This window comes from Ixodes scapularis, unplaced genomic scaffold (genome assembly GCF_016920785.2).
Source record: "Ixodes scapularis isolate PalLabHiFi unplaced genomic scaffold, ASM1692078v2 PGA_scaffold2__306_contigs__length_199485367, whole genome shotgun sequence".
Taxonomy (NCBI): domain Eukaryota; kingdom Metazoa; phylum Arthropoda; class Arachnida; order Ixodida; family Ixodidae; genus Ixodes; species Ixodes scapularis.
In genome coordinates, this window is record NW_024609857.1 from 120,026,440 (window position 1) to 120,052,582 (window position 26,143).

General features: G+C 46.5%; 1 protein-coding gene across 1 annotated transcript in view; it reads right to left on the reverse strand.

Moving 5' to 3' along the window:
• The window catches only part of LOC120835986 (monocarboxylate transporter 10-like), a 47,126-nt gene extending 30,048 nt beyond the window's left edge, over positions 1 to 17,078 (reverse strand). The window contains exons 1-5 of the mRNA XM_040215683.3: positions 16,201 to 17,078; positions 8,343 to 8,491; positions 2,893 to 3,105; positions 2,248 to 2,340; positions 1,368 to 1,493 (exon numbers count right to left, since the gene is read on the reverse strand). Of these exons, the coding sequence (XP_040071617.3) occupies positions 1,368 to 1,493; positions 2,248 to 2,340; positions 2,893 to 3,105; positions 8,343 to 8,491; positions 16,201 to 16,432 (813 nt within the window). The 5' untranslated portion in view covers positions 16,433 to 17,078. The remainder of the gene's footprint in view (positions 1 to 1,367; positions 1,494 to 2,247; positions 2,341 to 2,892; positions 3,106 to 8,342; positions 8,492 to 16,200) is intronic.
• Between the last annotated feature and the right edge of the window lie 9,065 nt (positions 17,079 to 26,143).

The following is a 26,143-nucleotide window of genomic DNA, read 5'->3' on the forward strand; positions in this document are numbered from 1 at the left end:
GCGATGTGTAGAGCGCATGCTCATAACGAGTTCACATTACTAGGTTGTTATGACCGGTAATTTTGTTGGTGCTTAATGCACGTTGCAAAATAACTGGAAGCTTACCTTCTGTACGCGCTCAGCAGTCGCGCACACAGCTACGGCCGCCAGTAAATAGTCTGTATATACTCCGTTCACCCTTAAGCTGAGACTAGAAGCTTCACCTTCAGCGCGAGCTCGCTCGCTTCCGCAGTGCTTCGGTTGTGGGTGCCTGCGTGTTCACACTTGTGTTAGCAAGGGCAGAAAGCTCGCGCTGAAGGTGAACGAAGGAGGCTCTGATCAAAGAAGGGGGTCGTGGGCCGAGCGGGCTGGCGCACACTAAAGTAACTGGATCGTGGGAAAGTAGCGCCAAGCTCCCCGTATGATTGCCATTTTGGATGATGAAATCGGCAATTACTCTGATTTCTCCATTCTTGGTGAGCCAATTTGAATTCGTTGGTAACGTGTAGCTTTGTGGAGAGGCTTGTATACAGACATTTCGCTATGCATACACCGGCGAAACAGGCATGCATCTTCGTACTACCACCACAGCTGAATGCATACACACCGCCAAAGACGCTTATATTGGCGAGGAACGCCTTCAATACGATGATGCTTCACGGTAATCTTAGTGCGACTCGATTTGACCGACCCCATCGAATATTTGAAGGGACCGAAATGGTGATTGCCATAGCAACAGAGTTCGATTAGCCAATCGCTTTGCGAGGTTTTGGTCGTCTGTATGTTAGTATTTGTTTACGTTCGGCTAGCAGGCGGGGAAGGCAATGGCGCTACTTTTCTAGGATCCAGTGACTTTAGCGCACACCAACTCGGAGCACGTGTAGTGAAAGCTCGCGCTGCAGAATCCAGGGCTTTTGGGTTCAATCCTCACCCCTGCACGTTTCGATCTGGATGAGCATGGTTTTGGCATGCTGTCGAGCATCACTACTGTGTGATGCACGTTGAAAACCAAAGGCTAGCAGTCGTACTGCACGAACTAAATTTCTCACCTACAGTGGGTAACAATGTCGCCATACTCTGGCAGGCTAAACTCCTGCTGTATGAATAGCTAACGACAAATTTGTTTTTGAGTAAAGGCCTAAAGTTGAAACTATGTGAAGTGAACTTGGACAAATCGTATGTTCAGAAAGAGTGCAGGGCCACACAGATGTTCTGTTGTGTCCTCCTATCGTTTTCTGAGTTTGTACTGGTTTAATAATTTGTTACAAAACGGGCGTACATTTAACCTAAATGCATTTGATGTTCTCATTTTGCGAATCCGTGGCAAAGCGTTGTGAAAGCCATTCTCGGCAAGTGGAGTGTCGTTACTAGTTATCTGCGCCGCTCACCAGGTGCACGTAAGGAACGAAGTAGCCGAACAGCGCCAGGGGCACGGCAGTCACCCAGAGAATGTATTTCCGGTTGGTCCACAGTGACCTGTGGACCAGGGCGCAGCACTTGCTGAGATGTTCCTCCTAGAGATAGGGACAAGAAGGGATGAAATAAACGCCAGAGAAGACATTCAGTGCAGTTTTAACTTTCATACAGCATATCGTAGAGATGGCGAAACTCCATTTTTCCAAAAACTGTACCCCTGGCGAATCGTAACTTGTTACATTCCCTTCCACCTCTGTAATGCGCGAGGTATGGTGTAATACGCCATAGTCAAACAAATGAATAAAATAAACGTTTGAGCTAATTGTTAGCTAACACATTACTAACAGTTATCTATCTCTTCGGTTTCAGCAAAAGAAATTGTTATACTATCTAATGAATACTCAAACATGTGAGCGAATCGCCCAAAGAGGCCAGGAATATTTATATCCACCCAATAATGGACAGTTGTCTTGAGCATAGCTGAAAACTTTTGAAAGCCTCCCTATAAGACCCGCGAAATTAACTCCCAAAAGTTTAACATACCTAAAAAATTAAGGGCCAATGATTTGGCCAATAGAACCGCACAGATTAGTATCATTTTTACTTACGTCTCGCCTTTAATTGAAACAAATAGGCCTGCATTGAGGACCTTATTTGTTGTATTTAACCTTATCGAGAGCACGCCATTTTAAATGTGAATAAGAGGACGGGTCCGTGCAAATCATTTTATAGACTTAACTACAAATGATAAAGCTGAGTTTCATATTCGTCCGATTTTCCCAAGGTGCGTGAGTTTTCAGACGTACTCGGAGAAGAATTCAGGTCGGTCATGTTCAGCATTTTAATGCCTACCTCGTCCCGAAATCCTCTTTCGTGTGCTATGTTCCGGGGGCTTTTGAAAGTCAGGCCTGCAACCGCCACTGTCGAGAGAAGAACGGCCAGGACCTGTAACGACCACACTTTAAAAAACGCCCAGGTTTCAGCTTCCTCAAGCCGCACCCGGAAATTGAAGGACTGAAATTAAAAAACAAAAAAAAAACAGGCAAACAAAAGCATGGCGTGTTAAAATGGCAATTAACCCTATGGACAGAGTGAAAATGCTAATCTCAATGTTTCATGGTGTTTCCGAGTCGCTAGATTTCTTCCGCAGTAGACTTGCAAGTAACGCTTTGCAACTTGCAAGCATATTTGATTACTTGTAATTAATCACACTTTATTTTAATTTCGTAACGCTTTAATTACATTCTTGAGCAGTAACAATTCTAGTAATTTAATTACTTTTTTAGTGACAAGTTTGTAGCGGATGATTTCTTTCTCCTCTAAAGTTAGAGATGTTGAACTGAACGGAATTTTTTTGTTAAATCGCAGTTCTTATTGAGTAGCTGTTGCAACGCAAGTCACTCCTGTGTCTAATCTGTTGTACTCTGATGGGTGACGTAAGGATTCCAGCCTTACGGCTATGCAGAAGGTGTTGTTTCAGAGCTGGTGTATTCTCACCCAGAGCGTCTTCTGGAGGCCCAGCTGCCTGAGCAGGGCCGACAGCGGCAGCGGCAGCAGCATGGTGAAGGCCGAGCTACCGGCCGACGCAATTCCGTTGGCCAGGCCGAGGCGCCGGTCGAAGTGCAGCGCCAGCACTGCCAGGGAAGGAGCGTACGACAGGGATGCGCCCACGCCGACAAGACCGCCGTATGTGATCCAGAGGAGCGGCACCTGCAAGAACCACTCTCTCTATATCCTATATTTCTCGATATGCACTCACAATAATATAGAAAGTTAATATTTTCTGGCGTATCATTTGGGTTTTTCGCCCGTAATTGCACGCTGTGGATTTCGGGCCAATGTTATCTGCTTCGTGCATACCACAGCACACCCATTACCGACTTTCCCTTTTTTATTCCAAAATTTCGCAAGGTGGTGCATAAAATACGTCACCAAGCTTCCAGGTTCTAAAAGACCGCCGTCGACCCCTTCGAAATCGACGGCACCTAGCGGCTAAAATAGAAAGCTGTCGCGGTAGGTTCGATCATCAGCTTTTTTCGCGCGGATCAGATATTCACTGCGCCTGGCAGTCTAAAGAGAAGGTAACCGGACAAAAGCTCATCGGACAAAAGCTCACCCGTTTGTTACCAGACCCGGGCAAAAGCTCAACATTTATTTTTGCTACTTGGCGAAACACGGGCTGGGATAAAGTGCGGACACGATGGACATTGCATAATTTTTTAGGAGAACTGGTACCCCATCCCATACAAAGGTATCTACAGATAAGCCATAACAGGCAGAGAAGCAACGATTTGGGACCGAAATTTAGTGGAGCTGATAATATTAAGCTTGCTTGACTCAACGTATGCCGGAGCACCCTTGTGCCATACGCAAGCAAATTCGTGAACCGAATTTTTTGAGCCCAAAGAGTGACCGCAGAAGCGAAGACACTCTTCGATGTCCTCGCTTTTCCATTGTGCTTATGTCACGCTAAACGCGCACATAAAGGTTAGGCACAATGTCTTGGAAGTGAATGATAAGAAAAATTAAATTCCTTCCGCCATTGTGCGTCGTAAATGTATTTGAGATCAAGGATTATTTATATCAGGGTGATGTGAAAGGGAAACGGTAGCAAAACTGTATAGTACAAATCATTAAGTTGCGAGTTTTTAAAAAATATTTTGAAGGAACGAGAGTTGGGCCTTTTGGACAAGCACAAGTCAGATGACCACTTTAGGAAGCTGTGCGGGATTTTGGATAGGCTGGCGTTGCTTCCATCACAGCTTGTGTTCGAAGGACTAACCTACATCAGGGAAAAGTCTACCGGTGACATCGGCGACCTGCTGTACTACCTGATTGCACGTATGTCAACGGCCCCTACCATACTCCTTCTGCAGCGGCGCCCAAAGCGAATTCTTTCCTTGGCCTGACTGTGCGCCGACGATGACCGGAATTTCCCCCGGAATGGTAGAGTATGTATGACGCCACTCTTCAAGATAAAGACCGGACCAACAACACCAGCGAAGGATGGAATTCTAGGTTCCATAAGCTTGTCGGCCATGCCCATCCAAGCGTCTGGACTCTGGAGGCTGATTGAACACGGACAGAAAAATCAAGCGCTTCTCGCCACGGCATTGACACAAGCCCGGAGAGGTGAACCCCGAGAGAAGCGGGTGCGAAAAACCACTCTGCGCATGCAGAATCGTCTGAAAAATATTTGCGAGGGATTACAAGTACACCCAGATCTACCAAGACTGCTGGAGCTAGTGGGGGACTGCATTCGCTTCTAACCTAACCTTCTATTAGTTAGAAGGTTAGAAGCATTCGCTTCTAACCTTCTAACTAAACTTGTTTCTACTCTAAGCAACAAACCATGCGCCTGTCAGAGTTAATTTATCGTTGCATTTTTGCGTCGCACGCATGAGCCTATGTTGTCCGCACTCGTGTTAAGACCGACATGTAATTTTATCCTGGTGAGCTTTTGTACGGGTCTGTGAAAAATGGGTGAGCTCTTGTCCGGTGAGCTTTTGTCCGGGATTCTAAAGACAAACCCGTTAAAGCAGGCTCAAAACCACGTCATGAAAATCTTCAATAACTGTTACTGGCAAGGAATTGTTCATAGTTAATGCGCAACTATCAAACGTTGTGGTGCGAGGGCGTGGCTTCATCTCATATGCTCGGAAGGTCGCGCAAATGAACCGCAAGACCAAGCCACGAGCTGGCGCACGTAGCTGTGACAGCGTTGTACATAAAGCATGAAATAGAATATGCGGGCCGAAACTCGGAGAAAGGAAGAGACAAGAGCACGCGGGGACGTCAGAACACCGAGCTGTGACTGGAATGATGAGTTGGTAGGCGTGAAACTAGCTTCCTTCGGATCTACTCACTTATCAAACGCGCGCCGGAGTCCGGCGTTAGCGTTCGATCGCGAACCATTGGTATCGATGTGTGGGAAATTCCACGCGGGAGGAGCCGTAGTTTCGTTCGTTTACGACCATCTCAATCAGAAATATGCTGGTCTTTCCAGTATAGATCATGCAAGCCGGTTCTTTCTTTAAACAGTTGTCACAAAAACAAGACTACAAAAACGAAAAAAACTAAAAAAAGCTGAATAGGCTACTTTTACACATCCCTGCAAGCAACACTGAGCGGTTTGCATTATAGGCCATGGAGAGGAGTGTCGTAGTTTCAATTTCAATTGCCCTATTTACGAAGTAGTGCATCTCAGCACTGCGTCAGCGCTCACTCCCATTGGACCCATTCATCTTGGTGAGGACAGCCCCCGTCCAAACACGGACCACCAGCCGCCGTAAGGACCAGCCTATACTTAGCGAGGGGTAGGGGTAAGACCCGCCACGTCCCATACCCTTGTGGATGTCTGGATACCACTCCAGAGTGCAGCTTGATCCTCCCGGGCCACGGATCATTTAAGAAACCTAGGACGTTGAGACGACGAAAAATTTCTTCTTCCTTTGTTTGCCTGCGCACAAACTCTGGTACGTCGGAAGCCCCCCAAAACGTGCGCTGGCATCATATCTGTATCAACGCCATAAGAAAAGTCGCATGTTCGAACATGCGCGCGCTGTATTTGATTGTGTGACGGGATGTCGTGAATTTAGGTAGGAAAATCTATACCAAGACAATGGCCAAAACGTACATAAGATGCATTGGACGGCACTACGCCGGTAGGATCTCTCCAGTTTTGCGAGAGTTATTCGTCTAAAAGACCCAATGACCTCGGCCCGCTCCAAATCCGGTCCTCGCTTTGCATCCAAGAGTTTCTCAGAACATTTCGCCCGTCGCGTCAAAGCATGACGTGGCAACCCGTGATTTTTTTTTAGAAACAATATTGGACGTATGCAAAGGAAATACCGTTTTTAAACAACCTGAAACAAAAAATGGATGTGATGAAATAAATTTGTAAAAAGAAAAATTTAGAACTATATTTACGGCGCAAAACGAATTTGTAGTTGGCCCGTAGCTCGCGGAAAAGTGCCAACTAGCAGTTACGTGAATGGCCACTAAAGTCACGTTTGCTTCCGCTCATTCGGGAGCTTCCTATGGGCTCTAAAAGCTACTTATTAGTCTTTAAAAAAAAAAAAAAAAAAGAAATGCAACAAAAAAGGCAAAACTACCTTTTAGTTTTTTTTGTTTTTTTTGTTCCACAAAGTTTTTGATGTTTGACATTATCAAAACAAATTTTTTGATGTTTGAGAAACAAGTCTAATAAAATTTTCTCTTCCGTTTGGACTCATAAGCATAGAGCGGGAGCTGCGATTCGCCGGCACCGCTGTCCGCAGACGCACCGCTGGCCTCAAAGCTTTCCGCGGGACGTTCGCTGGTCTTCGAAGCGTGTCCTTGTAAAAGCGAAGTTACTTGATGCGGTCAAGAGTTCTTCGTATCAACTCCGGGTCCATCGCAAAAGACGCAGATTACCACTGTTACCACCACCAGCACAGAAACCCACTAACACAACGCACGCCGAAGTTAGCGGAAGTCGCACTAGGCTTGCGTAAATTTTTCAGCCCAGCAGCCAAGCCGATCCAAGCAGCTGACCTCTCCTTCACGCGACACACGCAGGCGCGAGAGAGAAAAGTGGAAAGGGGACCGTTATGCCTCGCTTGACAAAAACTCGTCTGGTGTTATAAATCGTCTTGCAACCTAAATGCTGTAAAAATTTTGTTCGTTGTATTTTCGTTCTATTACTACCTTTTTTTCTATCCAGGTTGTTTATTTTTTTTTCCTTTGCATATATCTTTTACGCATGTCATCGCAGCTCAATGCTCCCTCAACGAAACTAATAGCAGCCTTCGTGCTTCCTTATATCTGCGCATTCAGTACTTCCACAAAACCTCTCACAGGCTCAAATCGCTGGCCCTCCGACATAACACTAAGTCCTCTTTTCATGCCGCTTCAAACTCTCCACTTTGCAAAAGGTCAACAGCCCGACTCGACGACAGGCGTGCTCGAAAAAGCGTGCCACCAAATATGTCCTCTGCACAAAGCGCTGTGAGTACTCGATTTCGCTTCGGTGCCCCTAGAAATAAGATACCCACCAAGTTAAACCAGCGCCTTTTAACCGATCCGACCAACCGATAGGCTGTGATAGCCCAGCATATCCTCACTTGCACCAATTGTGATTCAAAATTTACTGGCTTCGTCAAAGTGGGGAGTCAAAGGTCTCTATACGGCTGCGCATCAACAACGCACTGATCCCCCCCCCCCCCCCCCCCCCCTCCGCCACCCTCGTCTTTATGCCTGGTTGTTTGCTTTTTTTTGTTTTCGTTTCTGTTACTGACAGAATGAAAGTGAGATGGAAATTTTGTGTAGCGTATAGCCATAGCTTTTTCTATATTCATAAAGCCTGGCAGTTCGACAACGGAGTCATAAAGTGCCTGGTCGCCGATTTGGAGCGCGAGGGCCTGGTAGCACAGAGCATCAAAGAGCATTTCTCGGGAAGCCTTAACGTCAGCGCACAGCTTTTGTTGCGGCGAGGACCCGAAACACACTTGTTCGCTCGGGAAAAGTGTGTTTCTGCGTCTCGCCGCAGCGGGGTGCAAGTCATGTGGCTCTCCTCTCATCCGTTGTCTGCCGCTCCACCTTTTCCATTTTGGCAGCTGCTTCTCATGGCGATCTGCCAAGCTTTGTCAGTATATAGGAGGCTATGGTATAGCATAACGGCGAGGGGTGAGACAGACTGCCTAAGTGCACGGCCACTGCACTATCTGATAAGGGGTTCTCCTTCCTGTGCCGGGAGCCCGATGTTTTGTACAAATATTGTGCTTTTCAATAAACAATCGAGCTGTAAGTAGCGCACGGTGTCGTCCCTTTTTCTGCCCCTGTCTTTGAGGCGCTTATTCTTCTTTTGGTGCGCCGACCAGCCCAACTATTCAATTTGCTTCATTGTGTAAACCAGGCCGCAGGCAGGGCAACGTACTGAGGTTTAAAGCAGCTAACTGCGGTCCCACCTGGAGCAGCCAGGAACTTAGCACGAGCCCTGACGCGGCCAGGAGGCCTCCCAAGACCACTGTACTCTTGAAGCCAATCCGGTCCGCCAGGAGGCTTGCCACGGGGGACAGCGAGAAGGTGGCGCCCACGCACAGGGAGCCAACCAGGGCTGCACATGAAGCACGCCTTTTAGTCACTGCCGCCGGCTTTATTCACACTCCACGAAACTGGGAACGCGAACAAGCCATCGCCAGTTTTCTGCTTTCCTCAATCTTGGCTAGTATTACGATACTTGTATCGCGATACTCTAATCTGTTACTTTTTTTTTGTAACTTTTAACTTAAAGTCGATACATTTTTAAGTAACTGTAACGACAACCTAAATACTTTTTTCGAAAAAGTAACTGCAAAGATAGATATTTTTCGCTAAAAAAGTACTCTATTTTGTCAACACTTCAGCGAGTTGCACCATGTGCGGAGGTTGGGCCCCACATTAGACGCGGCAAAATAAAACCAGAACTTAAAACAAATTTCGTTGAAGTTAACTGCCGGTGCAGAGTGTAGTCTCCTCAAGGAACACAACTGAAAGAACGACACGTCGACTCAAGCAGGACGCCCATTCTATTCTCTGCAACACAAAAAATGCAAACCGGTGGTGATGATTATAGGCAAGTCACGCGCTGCAGCCTGAACCAAAAAACAATATTAACTTCCCCCATGGTTGGGCAGAAATACTCAAAATTGTATTTGGAAATACAAATACTGGGATACATTAAAATAGTAGCTAAAATACTGATGCTGAGATATATCTGCAAAAGTGTATCGCGATATGTATCGGAAATACACTTTAAATAGAGGCAAAAAGTCTTTGGAAATACGGATACAGGAATATATTTTAGGGAGGGCAGAAATACAAATACAAAAATACTGATGCTGCAATACATTTTTTTAAATTTGTTTGAGACGCCAAATGAGATGATGTTGGAATGGAAGTTTTTGATCCCGAAATTACTTTCCCGTAGGCTTGGCACTTTGCCTTGAAGGTAGTGGTTTCGAACGACAAAAAGTCTTCAATAGGCTAAAAAAAAAAAAAAAAAAAAAAAAAAAACGTTTTCGCTATTTGAGGTGCAAGAACTAATGTCGAGACGTTCCAGGAACGCCCATCTTCCAGCTAATAAATGCCTGGCCCTTTCTGGTTCAGGATTTTCATCGGCGCCGTGTACCGTTGCAATTTCTTCTTGCCACCAGGAGGCTTTTGTATTCGGACAAAATGGCCAACCTTGAATTATGGAACTTTCGCCCCTCGCCTTCAATCTGTATACGCATCGCTTTTGAACTGAAAGTGCTCCGCTCTCTTACGAAGCAGCTTCATCCCGACCTCGGGCTTTTTTGTGAAGTCTTTGACGGCATCCCTGCAATGCCCAGTCTAGTTTTTGGCTGTCTTCCATGAAGAAGAAGAGCAGGAGAGACTCTGGTGGTGCCATTAGGCTGCATCTGTATACACCTAAGTAGTCGACGACTGCAACTGTAGGGGACGCGCCTCCAGAATGACAAGCCTAATGAAGTCTTTCACAACACAATTTTTTCAGTCAGCCCGCTTGCTTGAGGATAATAGACGAATGACAAGCAATGTCGAATTCCTCTTTCCTGAAGAGGATCTACGAACTCCTTTGACTTGAATGGTGGGCCGTTATCAGTGACAATTTCGTCGGGGTAGCCTTCTCTGCTGAACGCCGATCTCAGGGACTGCAAGGCGGCTTCAGATGCCGCATTCCAAGTGGAGCAGAGCTCGGGCCAGTTTGAATGGTAGTCGAAAAGTGTGATAACAAATCTTTTATCTGGTGGACCTTTAGACAACGGTCACGCAATGTTCATAGCCAACTTGTCCCAGAGCCGATCCAACAAAGCAACCGGCTGTAGTGGTGCGGGCACAGGTTTGGCGGACTTTTCTGCTGCATGGCATGTGTGACAGTTTCGCTCCTCTAACTCCACTTAACAGTCCATAGAAAACCACCAAAACCGGTCCCTCAGCCTTTGCTTTGTCCGGACAATACCTGGGTGGGCTTCATGGGCGTTGTGTACCAGGACTGGTGTGAGGGCTTCAAGTATGGCCACTTCGTGATTCCTCAGCAGGAGGTTGTCAAAAACCGAAAGCTCTTCCCGAACGTAGTAAAAAGGAAGCAGGTCAGAGGCTTGGCCCGTCACTTGAACAACCATGTCCGGTGACCATTTCTAATTTTGATGAAAAAAAAATATTTTGCTGTCTCCATGCCAAGATGAATAAAAACAGCCTTTGTTTTGGGAAAAAGAAATTTGTCTTTGCGAAACAAATTGGTATAAGCACCTTCTCAGTCACGTGCGCGTTTCGCGTATCGCGCGATGTTGGCTTTTCGGGTGGCTTCCCCCAATAAAACTGTTCTGGCTACGTGTCTAGAAATCTTTACTAACAAATTAGGTGTAAGAAGGATTGACAAAAAATATGAATCACCGAGTATTATAGTCGTTATTTTGAGAAACAAAATAGCAAATACGTCATATTGTGCAATAACGCATGGATTAAAGATTTTTTCCCCTTATCTGTAAAGGCTAAGGTCTTCAAACTTTCCCAGTGCGTTGCTCTATATATATATAGTTCATCTGTGCATGAAATGTCGTTGTCCTTGTTGGCGGCAGAAATTTACAGGATTTGCTCACACAAGGGCATTTAACTAAAAATGCATTACTTTGAAAATCATTTAAAAAAGGCCATTTGTAATTTTCTTTATATTCTCCGATATTAACATTTATAATATGTACTACAGAATCTTCAAAAAAAAAAACATAATGCAATATTTGTGTGTCTTTGAAGTTATAAAGCGAGAAATATGGGACAAATTCACGCTAACGCGTTTGCCATAAATGGGGCGTGCCAATACCGATTCTTCACAATTTCATTATTATTAAAAAGCGCAAAAATGCTACGGGGTCATCAGTCAAATGCAAACTGAGAGCACAGAGGTGGATGGTAGTTTTGAAGGGAAAATTCCTAATGCATTTTTGTACCACCGACCCGAAAATGCCCATGGGCTGGAGCGTTCGAGGGGCGCCACCCTGTAACATGCTTCGTGGTGCCTGTTTCAACAGCCAGCGTCTCCGTCTACGCGACTTAAAGGAAGCACCTGGAGCCACTTTGCAAACAGATCAGCCTACAACCTTGGCTGTAACATGATATAGGAGGTAGGGCACAAAATCAATGGTGTCTAACTTCACCTGCGGCGCTACAGCGGTGTACACAAATCTATAGATTTTGTGCTCCGCTGTAGCGACGCAGGTGAAGATAGGCAGAATTTGGTTCCTACCGATAAACGCTGAGAATTAACCGCCGAGCTGGTTTTATCAAAATAGGGGAAAATAAACAAAAACGAACTATAGCTGTCCCCAAATAAAAAATGTTCGAGCTTAAAGTTTTCCTTGACCGAGAACACAACCCGCACTAAACCGTCCGTAAAGCTGCCCCCTTTTTTTTTTCTTTTTTTTTGTTGGTACCAAGACGTTTTTTAGGTATCCAAGTGATGTGCGTTTGCTGATGAGTACGACTACCTATTTCCCCTTGTTAGTTAAATTACCCTCAAGAAAGATTGTCAGGTCACATGAACGGCTCCTGGGGGAGAAAGTTCCCAGTGTTCCAGCCGATTCAGCGTTGCCGAGAAATAGCTTTGCATGCCGCTCCTAAAGTGGACCAGTGCGATTAATTTTACTTACATATCAAACCTGTTAACACTCTTTCTCCGCGCAGGAATCGAACCTGAATAATCCAAGCGAGTACGGACTTACGGCAGCTTTGGCCTGTATCGCTAGGTGTCCTGTTGAAGGCAGTTGCCTGACCTTAAACTTTCTCTTGCGACTATTTCAACGGTCGGGAGAGATACCCGCATTCACCAGAAGACCAGCCCTGGAGGATGGGGAATCGCATGTCCTATTTTTGGAACATAGGCCGCGATAAACACCTATCTTTTGCTCGGCACGGACAGTTGACAGCGAGCACCGAGTCTGTTGTAAAAAATGATCCCCGAGAAAACACCCCCGAAATCGAAGAAAAAGAAAACCACGGAAATTGGCTATTAGAAAGGTTTCGTGTTTTCGGATAAATCCGAAAAATTCCGAAGAACACTCGCCGGTTCATTCTACATTAATTCGGATTTATCCGAAAAACTTAAAATTTTCGAGGTCACAACGACGAGAAAAAAAAAGACTATTTTTTACAAATAATTTTAATAACATCGCAAGTCAGTGGTCCCAAGGAAATGCCACCTCAGTTTTCTTTGAAATCTCAAACTACTGACAAAAGGGGTTTGCCTTTCAGCTCGTCAAAGTTCCTTCAGTGCAACGGGTCATGGTACCCGGATGTTATTTATATTGTTTTTAATTTTTTTTAAATTGTGTTTACAGAAAATTAACTTTTGAATTTCAGAAAATTGGTAATTCAACTAAAATAAACTTTGATAAACCCTGCATTTTCAACAAAGAAGAAACTCCGAAAACACGGAATCCTAGCTATAACAATCCCTACAACACTACTCGTAAGGCGATATCTCGAATGGACGGCCGCATTTTCGGAAAAAGAAGTCGAGATTGAACCAGGCCGACGAGGCGCGTGTCGTGAAGATATCTCGTTTCCTCCTCTCTTCGCTTCGCCCCCTCAAGGCGGCGAAGCGGAGAAGACGCGAGGCCGTTCCTTCTCCTTCTCGGAGAAGCATGACGTAAACATATCGGTAAAATGTGCCCCCTTTTTTTTCTGAAAAATACGGTCATCTGTTTGAGATACCGTTGTATGAGTGATGTTTTGTTGTTTGTTGCATCCCGTTGCACGCTTTGGCATTCTGTTTTGTGGAATCCAGATTTTGGTTCAGCGTTCTATGTGTATGAGTTACTAAACCTTGACAGTGGGCGAACGTTAATTGCCTTAGCTGGATTCTTTCCGTTACCATTGCTTCCAAAGAGTTAACTCCACAGTCGCACTACTCGATCATTTCTAACTCTCACTATTCTAATCTCTCATGCTGGGAGACTAAGAGGATCGTGCTAACATGGGCCCACCTCGCACTTTTTTACCTGTTCGAACATTTACGACACTACAGCGATATAGTACTCGGTAAATAAATCCACGAGATAATAAAATGATTTATACTCTTTCTTGACTGCCCATATGAAGTCGCTCTTCTACTCCGCTTGTGCAAAAAGCGAACGCAACGGCCTCCAAGGATCAGTCAGGACAATGGAAAGAAGCACGTGACAGACCTTCGCAAAAAGTGCGCTCTCCGACGGTACGTTGTTACGCGTCTCACACCGACGCTTGGATTGGCTCGCCTGGATCAAAAAAGGGTATGCGCTACCCTGGACACCGGAAAAAGCGACGCCACCCAGCGGGGTGAAAAAAAAACAACAAAACGTTAAGGAGAGGAGTGGAGAACCGATATGTGAAAACGACGGAAGGGGAATAATGCACGCCGCATTGCTTTGCAATGCGCCGAGAAACTGAGAGAGGAGGAGACTAGAGGGGGCGTCAGAACGCCGAGCTCTGGTTGGAAGGATTAGGGGGTAGACCTTTGCCTCCACTGCCAGCCGGCGTCCCTCCTTCTAAATACTGATCTCTACCGTAGTAGGCTCGAGCGCGGACCAAGGTTTGTCTTTCTACAGGGTGAAACAACGAGACGCCAGGCTTTTTAAATCGACCGGAAAATTCGGTTTCTTAACCTATCGCGCTACGACTTTGTGCAGCGTTGCCCACAGACGGTGCTTTTTTTTTTTTTTTTTGTAAAATTTGCGAAGAGCGAAGTTACCTGAGGAAAAAGTAAAGAAAAAAAAAGGCTAAGCTCCTATGGAAACGCAGCGACGCCACCGGTCTTCAAACAACACGGCGCCGTTTCGCACGGGAGACAAGAGATGGCGCAAGCGGTCGCGACGCCAACTGCCGCCAACGAACGAGCAGACGACGCCGAGAGCCGGCGTATTTAGCAGACAAGGAACTGCAGTTCCTTGCTGTTACCGCGCCTGTCTTTTTTGTTTCTGCGACTGTCACCGCCTGCAGAACGCGCGATGCTTTTGAGTCGAAAAGATCGTCTCTAAAAAGGCCTGCTCTCGGCGCCGTATGCTCGTTCGTTGGCGGCGTTTGTTGCGTCATCTCTTGTCTCCCGTGCGAAATGGCGCCGTGTTGTTTGCACACCGGTGGCGTCGCTGCGTTTCCATAGGAGCTAAGCCTTTTTCTTTCTTTACTTTTTTCTCAGGTAAGTTCGCTCTTCGCAAATTTTACAAAAAAAAAAAAAAAAAGCACCATCTGTGGGCAACGCTGCACAAAGTCGTAGCGCGATAGATTAAGAAACCGAATTTTCCAGTCGATTTAAAGAGCCTGGCGTCTCCTTGTTTCACCCTGTAGTGTCGAGTGGCACCACCTTGGACTCTAGAAGAAGCTTGCTCGGGGAGACTCTGGAATACACTCAAAAATGTGTAACCACCGAATTTGTCGAAATTAGCGAGTACTGTGGAGCTGAAGGACCACCGTTTCCATAATTTCTCGAGTACGGGCCGGGGCCTGTACTCGAGAAAGCCGCAGTCAATATGGAATTTTTCCGACATTCATCAACTTCTGGGCTTCCCCGAAGACGGTCTCATTGACGGCAAGTTCCTTTGTTTACTGTGTTACGAGAGCAAGCTTTCCAGCTCAGCCGTGGGTGCTCTGGTACGTTTGATTTTTTAATGGGTGTTCGAACGCTTGACAAATACCGATTCGATCTTCAAACACCCGATATAATTAATAATCGCAGCACATCATAAAATACTTGCCTTCGAGCGCAGCGCACAAGTTTAAATATTTCTACTTTATTGTGTTTCTCCCATAGCCTTGCTTGTATTGCCTGGTGTCAAGTAATGTCCACCGGTGATGCCACCGCCGGGCTCTCGATCCGCGATGCAGCCTACTACAATGGAGATCAGTGGTTCTAACGTGTTCGACGTGCGCAGTGGAGCCAAAGGCTGCCTTTGTCTTCACTGCACTCCTCGCGTGTTCGAATGCGAAAGTCGAGCGTGGGGCGCCGGCGTTCGGCGTTCTAACGGGTTCGACAAGTGCAGTGCAGCCAAACGCAGCCAGCTTCAGGTCTACCCACTACTCGTTCCCGCCAGAGCTCGGCGTTCTCACGTCCCCTCTCGTATCTTCCTCTCCCTCAATCTCTTGCCATATGGGCAAAAATTACCGGCCAGTTAATTTTAATTAGTAGTACGCACTACATAAAGAGTGGTCGTAAAATAAATGGGCCGTAATATTCATTAAAAACACGACCAGAGAAATTTTGATAGACACCGGCTTGACTCGAAGGTACTTTGATTTACGAATAGACACATCTGAACAAAAAACTCAAATTACAAATCACAGTATTTTTTTTTCCGCGACGTTATTCATTTTTAAATTCTGCTTTGAGAAGCTTAGAGGCTCTACCGTCAACACAGAAAACGCGGTCAAATGTAATATAGATGTAGTTCGCTCCATACAGGTTACAGAAGTTTGATGGTATACAATTAATAATATAAAAAACTCCCGCGTGCAAAATTAAAAAAAAAGAATACGCAAAATATTGTGTTTTTAACACTCCGCTGGACTTGCATGTAATACAACATGTGACTTCACTGCGCTGGAGAAATTAAATGTTGTTTTCGGCACAACCTTTGTGAGTATCCTAAATTAAGAGACAATAAATAGCATTCCGGGAAGAGTAAAATCTGTGTATTCCGAAAATGCGTTTGGATTGTGTAGTTTCAAAGACCACCGGAGCTCCCTTTCAAAGAATCATCATCATCATCATGCTTCGAGAGCACCGCGGTCAGCAGTGATTGCTCAGGTGTCGCTCACAGGTGTGGAAGGACGCTCGCTCGTCATCCTCCGTCAGCCTGTAGATCTCCGGGTAGAGCACTCCGAAGCAGTTGATGAGGCCGAACACTGCGCCGTGCACCCAGAAGGACGCCAGGCACACGAGCCACCCCCAGCCACCGTCGGAAGGAGCCGGTTTCTCTCTTGCCGCGTTACCATCCAACAGAGACGCTCGTCGTTTTTCGGGATCCACTGCGCCACTGCCGCCCGACATTCAAGCTTCCCCAAAACGCGCACTTTCTTCCGCGGAAAAGCTAAATGAACTGTCATAAAATCGCGTGTTTCACAGAACGCGCCGCAAGATCAGCGAGCTCGAAAGTTTCGCCGAGGACCTCGTTGAACGGAATGACTGTGAACGTGACTGGCGCAAGTGGTCCACGAATATAGGTAGCAGAGTGGGGTGCGAGCAGCGTCTCTGGCTCCGGGGCCGTTTGGAGATCGCTCACGTGAGCGAGGGTTCCCATTGCTTAATCTCTGCCCGGTGGTGACACAAATGAGCGGCATTCTTTTCGTGCCTCGGTTGTTCTCTCTTCGCACTCCCGTCGTACCAGAGAGACGAGGCGGCCCCTTTTTCTTTTCGGGTGCCGTGCCAAAAGAGCCAGTTGCCTCATCCCCGCACTCTTCCAACTTTACCGGCAGGTTCCTTTTTTGTTTCTTTCTCTTTTTCTTTAATGTCAGAACGGGTTTATAACTCGTGGCCCTAAATTTTTTCAACTGATTGTCATTTTTCGTTTACTTAGCACTCCAGGTGATGTCGCTTAACGTGTCTGCTTTTCGACAGACCATTCCTAAAATACATCTTTACCGTCGAAACTGTAGGGCCAGGGTCAAAGAAGCGTATATTCCGCATCCGCGCCCGGCGTTTATGCTCCGCAGGGGCATATTTCGATTAAAAAAGAAGAAACAAAATATATTCTTCCTGAAAGGGCATATGCGGTTAATTCCGAGAAATTTGAATTAATCGTTGATTATATATCCCGAAGTCGCAATAAACGCCTCTACGTCATATATTAAAAAAAATAGTGCGATATTTTTCGCACATTCTAAAACTCGCAACAAAGCGTCGCTTGTATAGCTTCGCTGAAAAAATTTAGACGTTTACGAATCTCTGTAGCGCGAAATTAGAGTGCAGCTCTTGACGAGAAAGAGAGAAGGGTTCGGAGGGTATTCCATCCTCCTTCTCTCTCCTCTTCCTCTCCTATTCCTCCTCCTTCCATCCTCTCCCCTCCTCCTCTCCCATCCTTCTTGTTCGCACCTTCCCCTCCTCACGTGACGTCGATTTTCCCACTAAATCTAGCAGAGAAACTGAATTTCTTCATAGGTAACGTGAAACCAAGTCGTGTGACGTCACTTCTGTTTCTATTGTCACGGGTGGTGACCAAATAAACAATAAATAAACAAAAAGAAATAAACATTTAATGTGGCAAACTTGCGCCAAAAATAAAAGGGTAGAAAAGAAAACAGCAGAGCGTCGCGGGCGTCGATGTCGGCGAAACCGCAGGATCGAGCGCAGGGGCGAGACTGACTCGACAAGGTCGCGGGCGGCCTCTTATCTAAGGTGAGTCACTATCTCGAAGATTCGGCGGAGAAGGTTCGAGCGTAGCGCGCTCGGGGCGAGAATGAACACGCACTTTCTGGAACAACAAAAGCAGGGACAAACGATAGAAGTTACGTCTGGAACAAGAATAAACGAGAACTTTCTAGAGGTTCGTGATCGAGCGTTGCTTTCTGAGCCCTGCGCGCGGCATTATAGAAACAGAAGTGACCTAGCGGTAGGAGGAACGTAACCCAGCAACGGCGCGCACCGCGAAACCGCCCTCTTTGAAACCGTGGTGACATGGCGAGATTGGCGTCTGTCACCCTTTTGAGAGACGTCAAGAGCCAACCCCCGGAGAGCGGAAGGAGCTACGCTGTCCCCCTGCCGTACCTACGCTTTCCCGGCCGTACCTACGTGGAACCTAGTCCCTACGCAAGCGTCCGTTTTTCTGGCAACCGGAGGAGTATTTTCTGCTTTTAGTGGAGCGATGGCAGCGCATCCATCGAGGCGGCGACCTTCACATATGAATAGTTCAAAGAAACTTGTCAAACTAAAAAATATACACTTGTTCATTTAAAATAAATAACAGATTTTGTAGCGGTTCTAGAAACTATTAGATGGAGGAAAGTCGTATAAAAGGTTAACACAACATGCCGGACGCGGATAGCCGCCGAGTTCAAATCACTGTCGCTGATGACTGCTCAATAAACGGGAGGATGTGACTTGTCATGCTCACTCTTCTTGCGTCGTGACTCGTTCCTCGGCGTTCTCACCGGCTAATGCGGCTGTCTCATTCGCTGCGAAGCGATAATAAAAGCTTCCAGACTTGCAGCACCCGGCGTTTCTTAAATTGTCATTGAATATGATTTAAACAACATGGAGGACGGGAACAGGCAGCGTGTGACCTCGGCCCAGGGAAAGAAGCTCGATACATCTATGTTCGATAAACCCTCTCTGGTACGCGGCGCAACTGAGCTGAGCCCAGCGCTGACCAGAGACGACAAGGTTCGTCTTTGGAACGAGCTCACCTCCCGGCTCAACTTCCTTGGGCCTCCGAAGAAGGAGCCGGAAGGTTGTAAAAGGTACTCGGCCGTCCGGGTGTCGAAGGCGCGGGCAAGGGCTGCAGAGCTGGCGAAACAGGCAAGGTAATCTGCGTAGTCTACTCATAGTGTGGACCAAGCTATTGAATTACTTCCTTTACTCACCGGCAAACAGGGGGCGGAGGCGCCCGGGTGCGCTCACTGGCGTCATCGTACGCACGTATTTTGACGCTGGTGGGCGAGGACTTGGCCCTGGGCGCTCCCGGGTTTTCTGTCCCCGCGTTTGAGGACGAGGCCCAGGTGAGGACACACTTGAACATGACATACATTGCACATGTAGCTGTTCGATCCCAATAGGGGTGGAGAATATCCGTGCAGAGTTTTATTATCAGTGAGCTACGATGTATAATGAAATATAATAAATATCAACTTGAATATATGCATTAAATGTGCTAACACTTTTTATATTTCAGCGAATCAGAGAGTGAAATGCCATTTCTGTACCATAGAGGTACATTTTTGCAGAACAGGGGCAGTGAAACCTTTCGAGCTGCCACTAAACACATTTGGGGAGTCAATCCTTGACATGAACATACACTGTTAGCGAGTCCCGTGTATTTGGTGAATATTTGGGGTGAAAAACACGCAATTTACACAAATTACCATGGATTTACACGTTGAATAATAGATAATTTGTTCAAAAAGCATGCGAGGTTGTAAAAAACCTCAAAAACACGCCTCACCCCCGGCGACGACCGCAGCATTGCCGGCTATTGAAGTACCGGAATGCTTGGGGACACACAGTAGAAAGGGCCGTGGAGACAAATGCCGCGGAAAGAAACATGTCTCGGAGACAGATATGCACCAAAAGCAATTGCGCCATGTCGCAGGACGTTGGCGAAGCCTGCGGGCCTGCGCTCCTCAGGCGCTGCTATTCACTCTGGTCAATGGCAATGCGGCTTCCCTCATGTCCCCCATGTTTGAATTTATTCTAGGGGTCTTGATAATAGTTTCTTACACACCACAAATAAAGTTGTTGGTCTAATTACTCGTTCTAAACAGTTAAAATGGATATAAAAAGCGTGTCCTCGATCTGAACACGTGACATTGCAGTTGGTTTTGTTTTGGCTTCAACTGCAAGCGAAACGATCGTGTAACCCCAGCAAGGGGGGAAGGTGCCGCCGCTTTCCATGCACCCTCCTCAGAATTCACGGCGCTCCGTGGTGGCCGCCATATTAAAACTTTATGCCAGTGTTGCTGCATCTGTAGGTCATCTCTAAGTTAGAGCTGACAAAAAAGATCTGGCCACGGCGCAACGCCGATGTACGCTGGAAGCTAGAGCCGGTTTGCTTTCGTTGTTTTTGTTTGGTCGGAGAAAATCTGGCAGCAACGCACGTTTAGCATGGCGCCGGTATTGTTTTGGTTTGACGGGATGCGAGAAACTCTGCGGATTGCGAGCAGATGTAGCGAAGACATAATTGGAGAAGTGCCCCTGTGATGTTCCCGGAAGACGGAAAGTGTCATTTGTAATCGTCGTGTGTGCTTTGAAAGCGAAGGGTGTCGCAGCGTCCACGAGTGCGCAACTACTAGCCAAGGTTCACGATAGCGCTGCGTTGACTTCGGCGATCTCGTTCTGGTTTGGTGCAACACGGAGATGCGACAAAGAGCTGAAACATTCGTGGTGTGGGGTGTGGTGCTTGGAGGTAGAAGCCAACACTAACCCGGAGCTCAAATCGGTTGTTGTGGGGTTGAAGTTCAACGGCTTGAGTCTCGTCGTCGTCAGCTGATCCGGTCCAGCTGGTCCGGGGGGACGCAGCGAGCGTTTTTAAAAGTAAATCTTCCTTCGTTCTGTTTCAAAATGTGGAAGATTCCCGACGCATACCGTGAGTAAAAAGCTGCGGGCGTGTTCAACAAAATTACATCGTTTTAATGGAACAATGGACTCCGGATTGTTGTTCTAAATCTGCCGTTTTTGTGCTTCGTGTTGTTGGACTGCGTTTGCAAAGGGACGTGTTTGCACAGCGACGCACACCGCTCGAGTAGATGGTTCGGTCCTGCAAACGACCGGTTATACAGAATTTCAGGGAAACTTAAGTCACCACCGATATTTTCCTGTAAATTTTGTATGAGTTTGTTGCGCTCATCTTGCGGTGTGAATAAATTAGGGCAAGATTTCCTACCTGCCCACAGATGCATGAATTGATACCATTTTTTACCTAGGGAACATAGTGCTTTTTTCTTTATTTTGGGAGGAGGCGTTGGTGCATTTATTATGGTACAATCACTTGAGAGTTGAGAAATTGAAGAGCGAGCAAGCTTTCCCAACTTTGTCTCTTTTTCTCTCGTACTGCCCTGTTTCAGTTTCAGTAGGCTTATCTATTAGCAGGTACAAACTGCTCTAAAGCAGGTAAAAAACAGGAAGATTAGGACGGTGCGGACTTCGTGTTTCGCGCTTTTTGTAAGGTGACGGGGTAAATGCTTTTGTGAGGTATGCGGAATATGCACGCGATTTTGTTATGCCCGTCGTTTGTGTCTCTCCAGCAAAACGAATAAGATGATCTACAAAGGCGCAATCACAAGCCAAGATTTACGATAGCAGTGCGTTTGTTTCGGTGATCCGTGTAGCTGTATTTTACCCTGCTCTCTGTAACACCGTGTCATGACGAAGAGCTGGAACGGTCATGGTTTCTGCTGGCCTCCCGGTTGACAGAAACCCGCGTCGCCCGCATCGGCACCGAGTTCGCTTGGGTTGTTGATGCTCGAGCCTTTCATTCGCAGCTTGTAGCCATTGAGCAGCTGATCCTGCTGCTCAATGGTGAGGAAGCGGCGAGAGTAACCTCGGAAGTGAATATAAATCCTCGTTCATTCAGTTATCCGGTGTCAAAGTGTGGACGATATCCAACGTGTACTGAGGGCGGGAACTACGAGCATCTTGCCTTGCTTTTATAACCGAAACCAGACCAACGAGATAACTGCCTTGCGTACTCCAAAATGACGGAAGCAATAAGTTTCAACAGATCGAGTACGTCACCGGGGATGTAGGCGAGACGGTGCACACTGTTTAAACGCTTGCAGTATCCACGAGCGGTACCAGGAAAACGATGTCAACAAAGGAGCTCGGGATTCAGCATAATGCAGTGCGACGGGCCCGTGAATCTTCGAAGTTCGGGGTGGTGGCGGTATAAAAAAAAAAAACTCATCAGCGCCACACCAGCGATCACGAATAACACCGGTCACAAACTCCCAAGCCCCACCGCTCCACTTGGCACCGATGCGACATACGACAACAAACTGCATCAAAACGCCTCAAAGGTGAAGGCGTCTGCTCCCGGTACGAGAACTGCACCAAGCGGAAGTGAAGTGTTTGGCGGATGTCCTTCACAAGAATATATAAAAAAATGCTTTGCGCAAGGGTCACTTCCATTTATTATTGAATACATAATGATAAAATTTCAATAATTTGTTTTTCTATGTAATTCAAGCTAGTCGGACAGCTCATAACACTGGTCTAGCATGAAAATAACAAAATATTTGAACTTTTTCATGACCGGTTTAAGATTTATTGTTAATACATCGTTATTTTTTGCACCGGACTAACATTAAAGAGTTTGCCTCCATACTTTTTGAATGCAAACAGTTCTTACATACTGCTGCCCATTGCGCCGTGTTTTGTGTCTACTATAAATCTGTAACGGTCAGCGACCAAAGAGCTCTCCCGCACATGTCAAGCATATGTATTATGGACGATAAAGAGGCAGTCGACAGGATCGTGTGCAGAGCAACAAGAACATAGTTTAATGGACGTCGGCGGTATTTATCAGATAGCGCCGGGCGCACTGCGCATGACTAGGGCCTTGTCATGCGGGCGTTGTACATGATAAGCCCGATACAGCATATACGCCGCGTAGAGAATAGCATGTTGAGTAGGAAGTATCGGGCGCAGTATCGTTTTTGAGTTTGTGTATATGTCGGTGCTGTGTAATTCGTGGTACTCGTGTTGTCTGCGGTGTATGTAGGGTTGCTGTTTACTCGTGATCGTTCGAAGCGTATTAACAGGCTCGTTTACTTTTTTTTTTTTTTTTGCATAGCCCGCTACAAATTTCACTAGGTGGCGCAAGTTACCGCCCGATTCCAAATAGTGTGCTCGAGTTAATTATCCATGTAAGTTCGGCATTTCTGTCTAGCGGTTCCGTCGTAGCTACCGACGCGTCCGACCGCCGACGACGCTTGTACGTACCTTTGCACGTAGCTACGTCCGCCGCTTGGAGGCTATTTATAGTGTATAAAAGACATCGAACGAGAACAAACGCGTCCTTGGAGCGAAAGCTTGCGCTGGGAACCTCCTGGGTTCGATCCCAGCCGCCCCCGCCCGTTTCGATCTGGATGAGTTTCGTACCGGCACGCGTTCATCTGATCACTACTGCGTGATGCGCGTTAAAAATCCCAGGTTAGCGGTTGTACCGCACTGGCTAAATTTCTCATCTACAGCTAAGAGACCGATTACTCGTTGAGGCGCATCTCCATCAAGGCTGTATAAACATAAAGAGCAAGCCAATATTTTTTTTTACAAACGCGTCCTGTGTAGGCGCGCGGCTCGCTGTGCTCGTCTCTCGCCTGTTCTCGGCTGCTGGCCGCCATGTTTTATAAGAAACACGCTCAGCCGTGTTTCGCGGAAGGCAGAGACGGTGTACGGTGTTAAAGTTTACCCGGCACCTCATCTGTAGACGAATAACACACATGGCTGCGTGTAAAACATAGAACATAGAACACGTTTTGGCGTGTCCGCTATGGGACAAGGGTTTACACATCTGGGCGTGTTATTTTTGCTAACAGTGTAGTCACTGCAAAAGGTTGCCTGGACAACCTGCCAATACGTCTAAAACAGTCTAGTTTTATTTCGCCTGAGTGGAATGCAGCCTCATCAACCCCACTCTCAATATCTAGAAACTGCAGTCAAGTACTGCAGTTTCTAGATATACAAATACTCTTATTTTCCTCGTACTATCCATGCCTGGAATGCGTTACCCGAACAAATCGTCTCTTCAAATTGTCTAACGTTGTTTTTAGCATTGATAAACGAATTACCAGAGTTTTGAGGTTTCAGGCCTTGATACCCCTCAAACGAATATTTTTCTGCTTTTTGTGTGTTCGTGATCATATATGTAATTTTTTTTTTCCTTTTTGCTGCGCTGCCACACTCTGTGCTTGCTTTTTTCGTAAAATTTTATCCATGTATCCCTCCTACCTTGGCCGCCCCACGGCGGCCGGTAGTATAAATAAATAAATAAATAAAATAAGTCCTGTGTGCTGACTGGAACTGATAAATTCCCTTCTAGGGAGACCCGCAAGTGCCCAGGCAGGTCAGGGGCAGCAGGCAGCCGAGCCGGTGCCCTCCACCTCATGGGGTGAGATCGCTTATGAGAACAACTAGGATTGTGACATGGGCATAAGCATTCTTTGTTTCCTGTCAGATGTGAGGCCCCCTGCAAGGCCCCGGGTGCGGCCAACGGCGCCTCGTGCCACCCCCGGGTATCGAGGCAGGAGCGACACGACGAGGCTGCCATGCAGTCCCAGTTTAAAATGTCCATTGGGACCCGTTGGTTTCTGACAATCGGAACCAATGGGGAAAACTGTGTGGTATATCGGACTCTTCATTGAACAAATCCCTATTGGTTCCAATTGTTAAAACCCAATTGAGCATTGCCAATTCGAACCAATTGGGCACTACCAATTGCGAAAACCGTTTGTGATTTCGGACTCCTCATTGAAAAAATCCCACTTGGTTCCAGTAGTCGAAACCCAATTGAGCATTGCCCATTGGAACCAATTGGGCACGACCAATTGGGAAATTCGTTTGTGATTTGGGACTCCTCATTGAAAAAACCCACTTGGTTCCAGTAGTCGAAACAAAATTGAGCATTGCCAGTTGGAACCAGTCGGGCACGACCAATTGGGAAAACCGTTTTTGATTTCGGACTCCTCATTGAAAAAATCCCAGTTTTGTTCCAATTGTCGAAACTCAATTGAGCATTGCCAATTGGAACCAATTGGGCACGACCGATTGGGAAAACCGTTTGTGATTTCGGACTCCTCATTGAAAAAATCCCAATTGGTTCCAATTGTCGAAACCCAATTGAGCATGGCCAATTGGAACCAATTGGGCACGACAAATTGGGAAAACTGTTTGTGATTTCGGATTCCTAACTGAAAAAATCCCCATTGGTTCCAATTGTCAAACCCAATTGAACATTGCCAATTGGAAGCGATTGGGCACGACCAATTGGGAAAACCATTTGTGATTTCGAACTTCTTGAAAAATCCCACTTGGTTCCAATTGTCGAAACCCAATTGAGCATTGCCAATTGAAACCAATTGGGCACGACCAATAGACTACTTCCATAAAGCCCTGCATGCAACACGGCGCGCGTTGCACTCTGGGAACTAGTTGGCCAGGAAGGAGGGTGGCATGTGTTTCGGTTTCGATCGACACGTCGACCAGAGATTACACACAGAGCGTGGACTATTAACGGTCGTTATCTCATGTTTTCTGGTCCCGAGAGCGTCATTTGTGGTCTCTAAACTATCCTAAATGGCCAGACCTCGAAGCTTTAGTACAAGCCCGAGACCTATAGCTTGTCTTAATGTATGCTTGTTGTATATTTGTACTTGAGCCTTTCTGTTAGCATTTCGAGGTATGTGGACGAGCCAGTGCTGGGAATCTCGACGCTGCGAAGCTCGGGGATGTGGCTTATGTACGAATCAACAAGCTGTAGCAACCAATAAGTATGCATACATCGAGCTCGCGCCTTTACATTAGTGTTGTTGATCAGGAAGTTTGTTTGTTTCGTGCGTCCATAGACAAAATATTAGTTTTTGTAATTACTGTTTTCTTAATACGCCTGTGTACGCGAGGTAAAACTCGGAGGCGCCATTGAAAAGCCCAATTATAACACACTTCTTATCTATTATCTGTACTGACCCGCAGCACTACACGAAGCGAAGTCCCCACCCACTTGCATTTTACTAATATTCAACATCGCGTGTGCGCATAAAGTTATCCTGCCATCGTATAGGCACCATTCACACATACAAACCGTTTTAAGAAAGCGAAAGTCGAGCACTTGTGTGGAAAATGTCGCACCATTCGCCAGAAGTACGCTGGACGGGCATGATCCCCTATGCGGTGCGCCAAATGAACGAAATTATTCAAAGTGCATTTGACGGTTGCTAATGGCCATAATACTTGTCATGTGTTTGCTTTCTTCCTGCCTGAGTATGCCGAGATAATTTCAGACACACCGTTGAGGCACAGATCTTGGGCGTCAGTAAAAGCTCGTCCAAAAAGGCT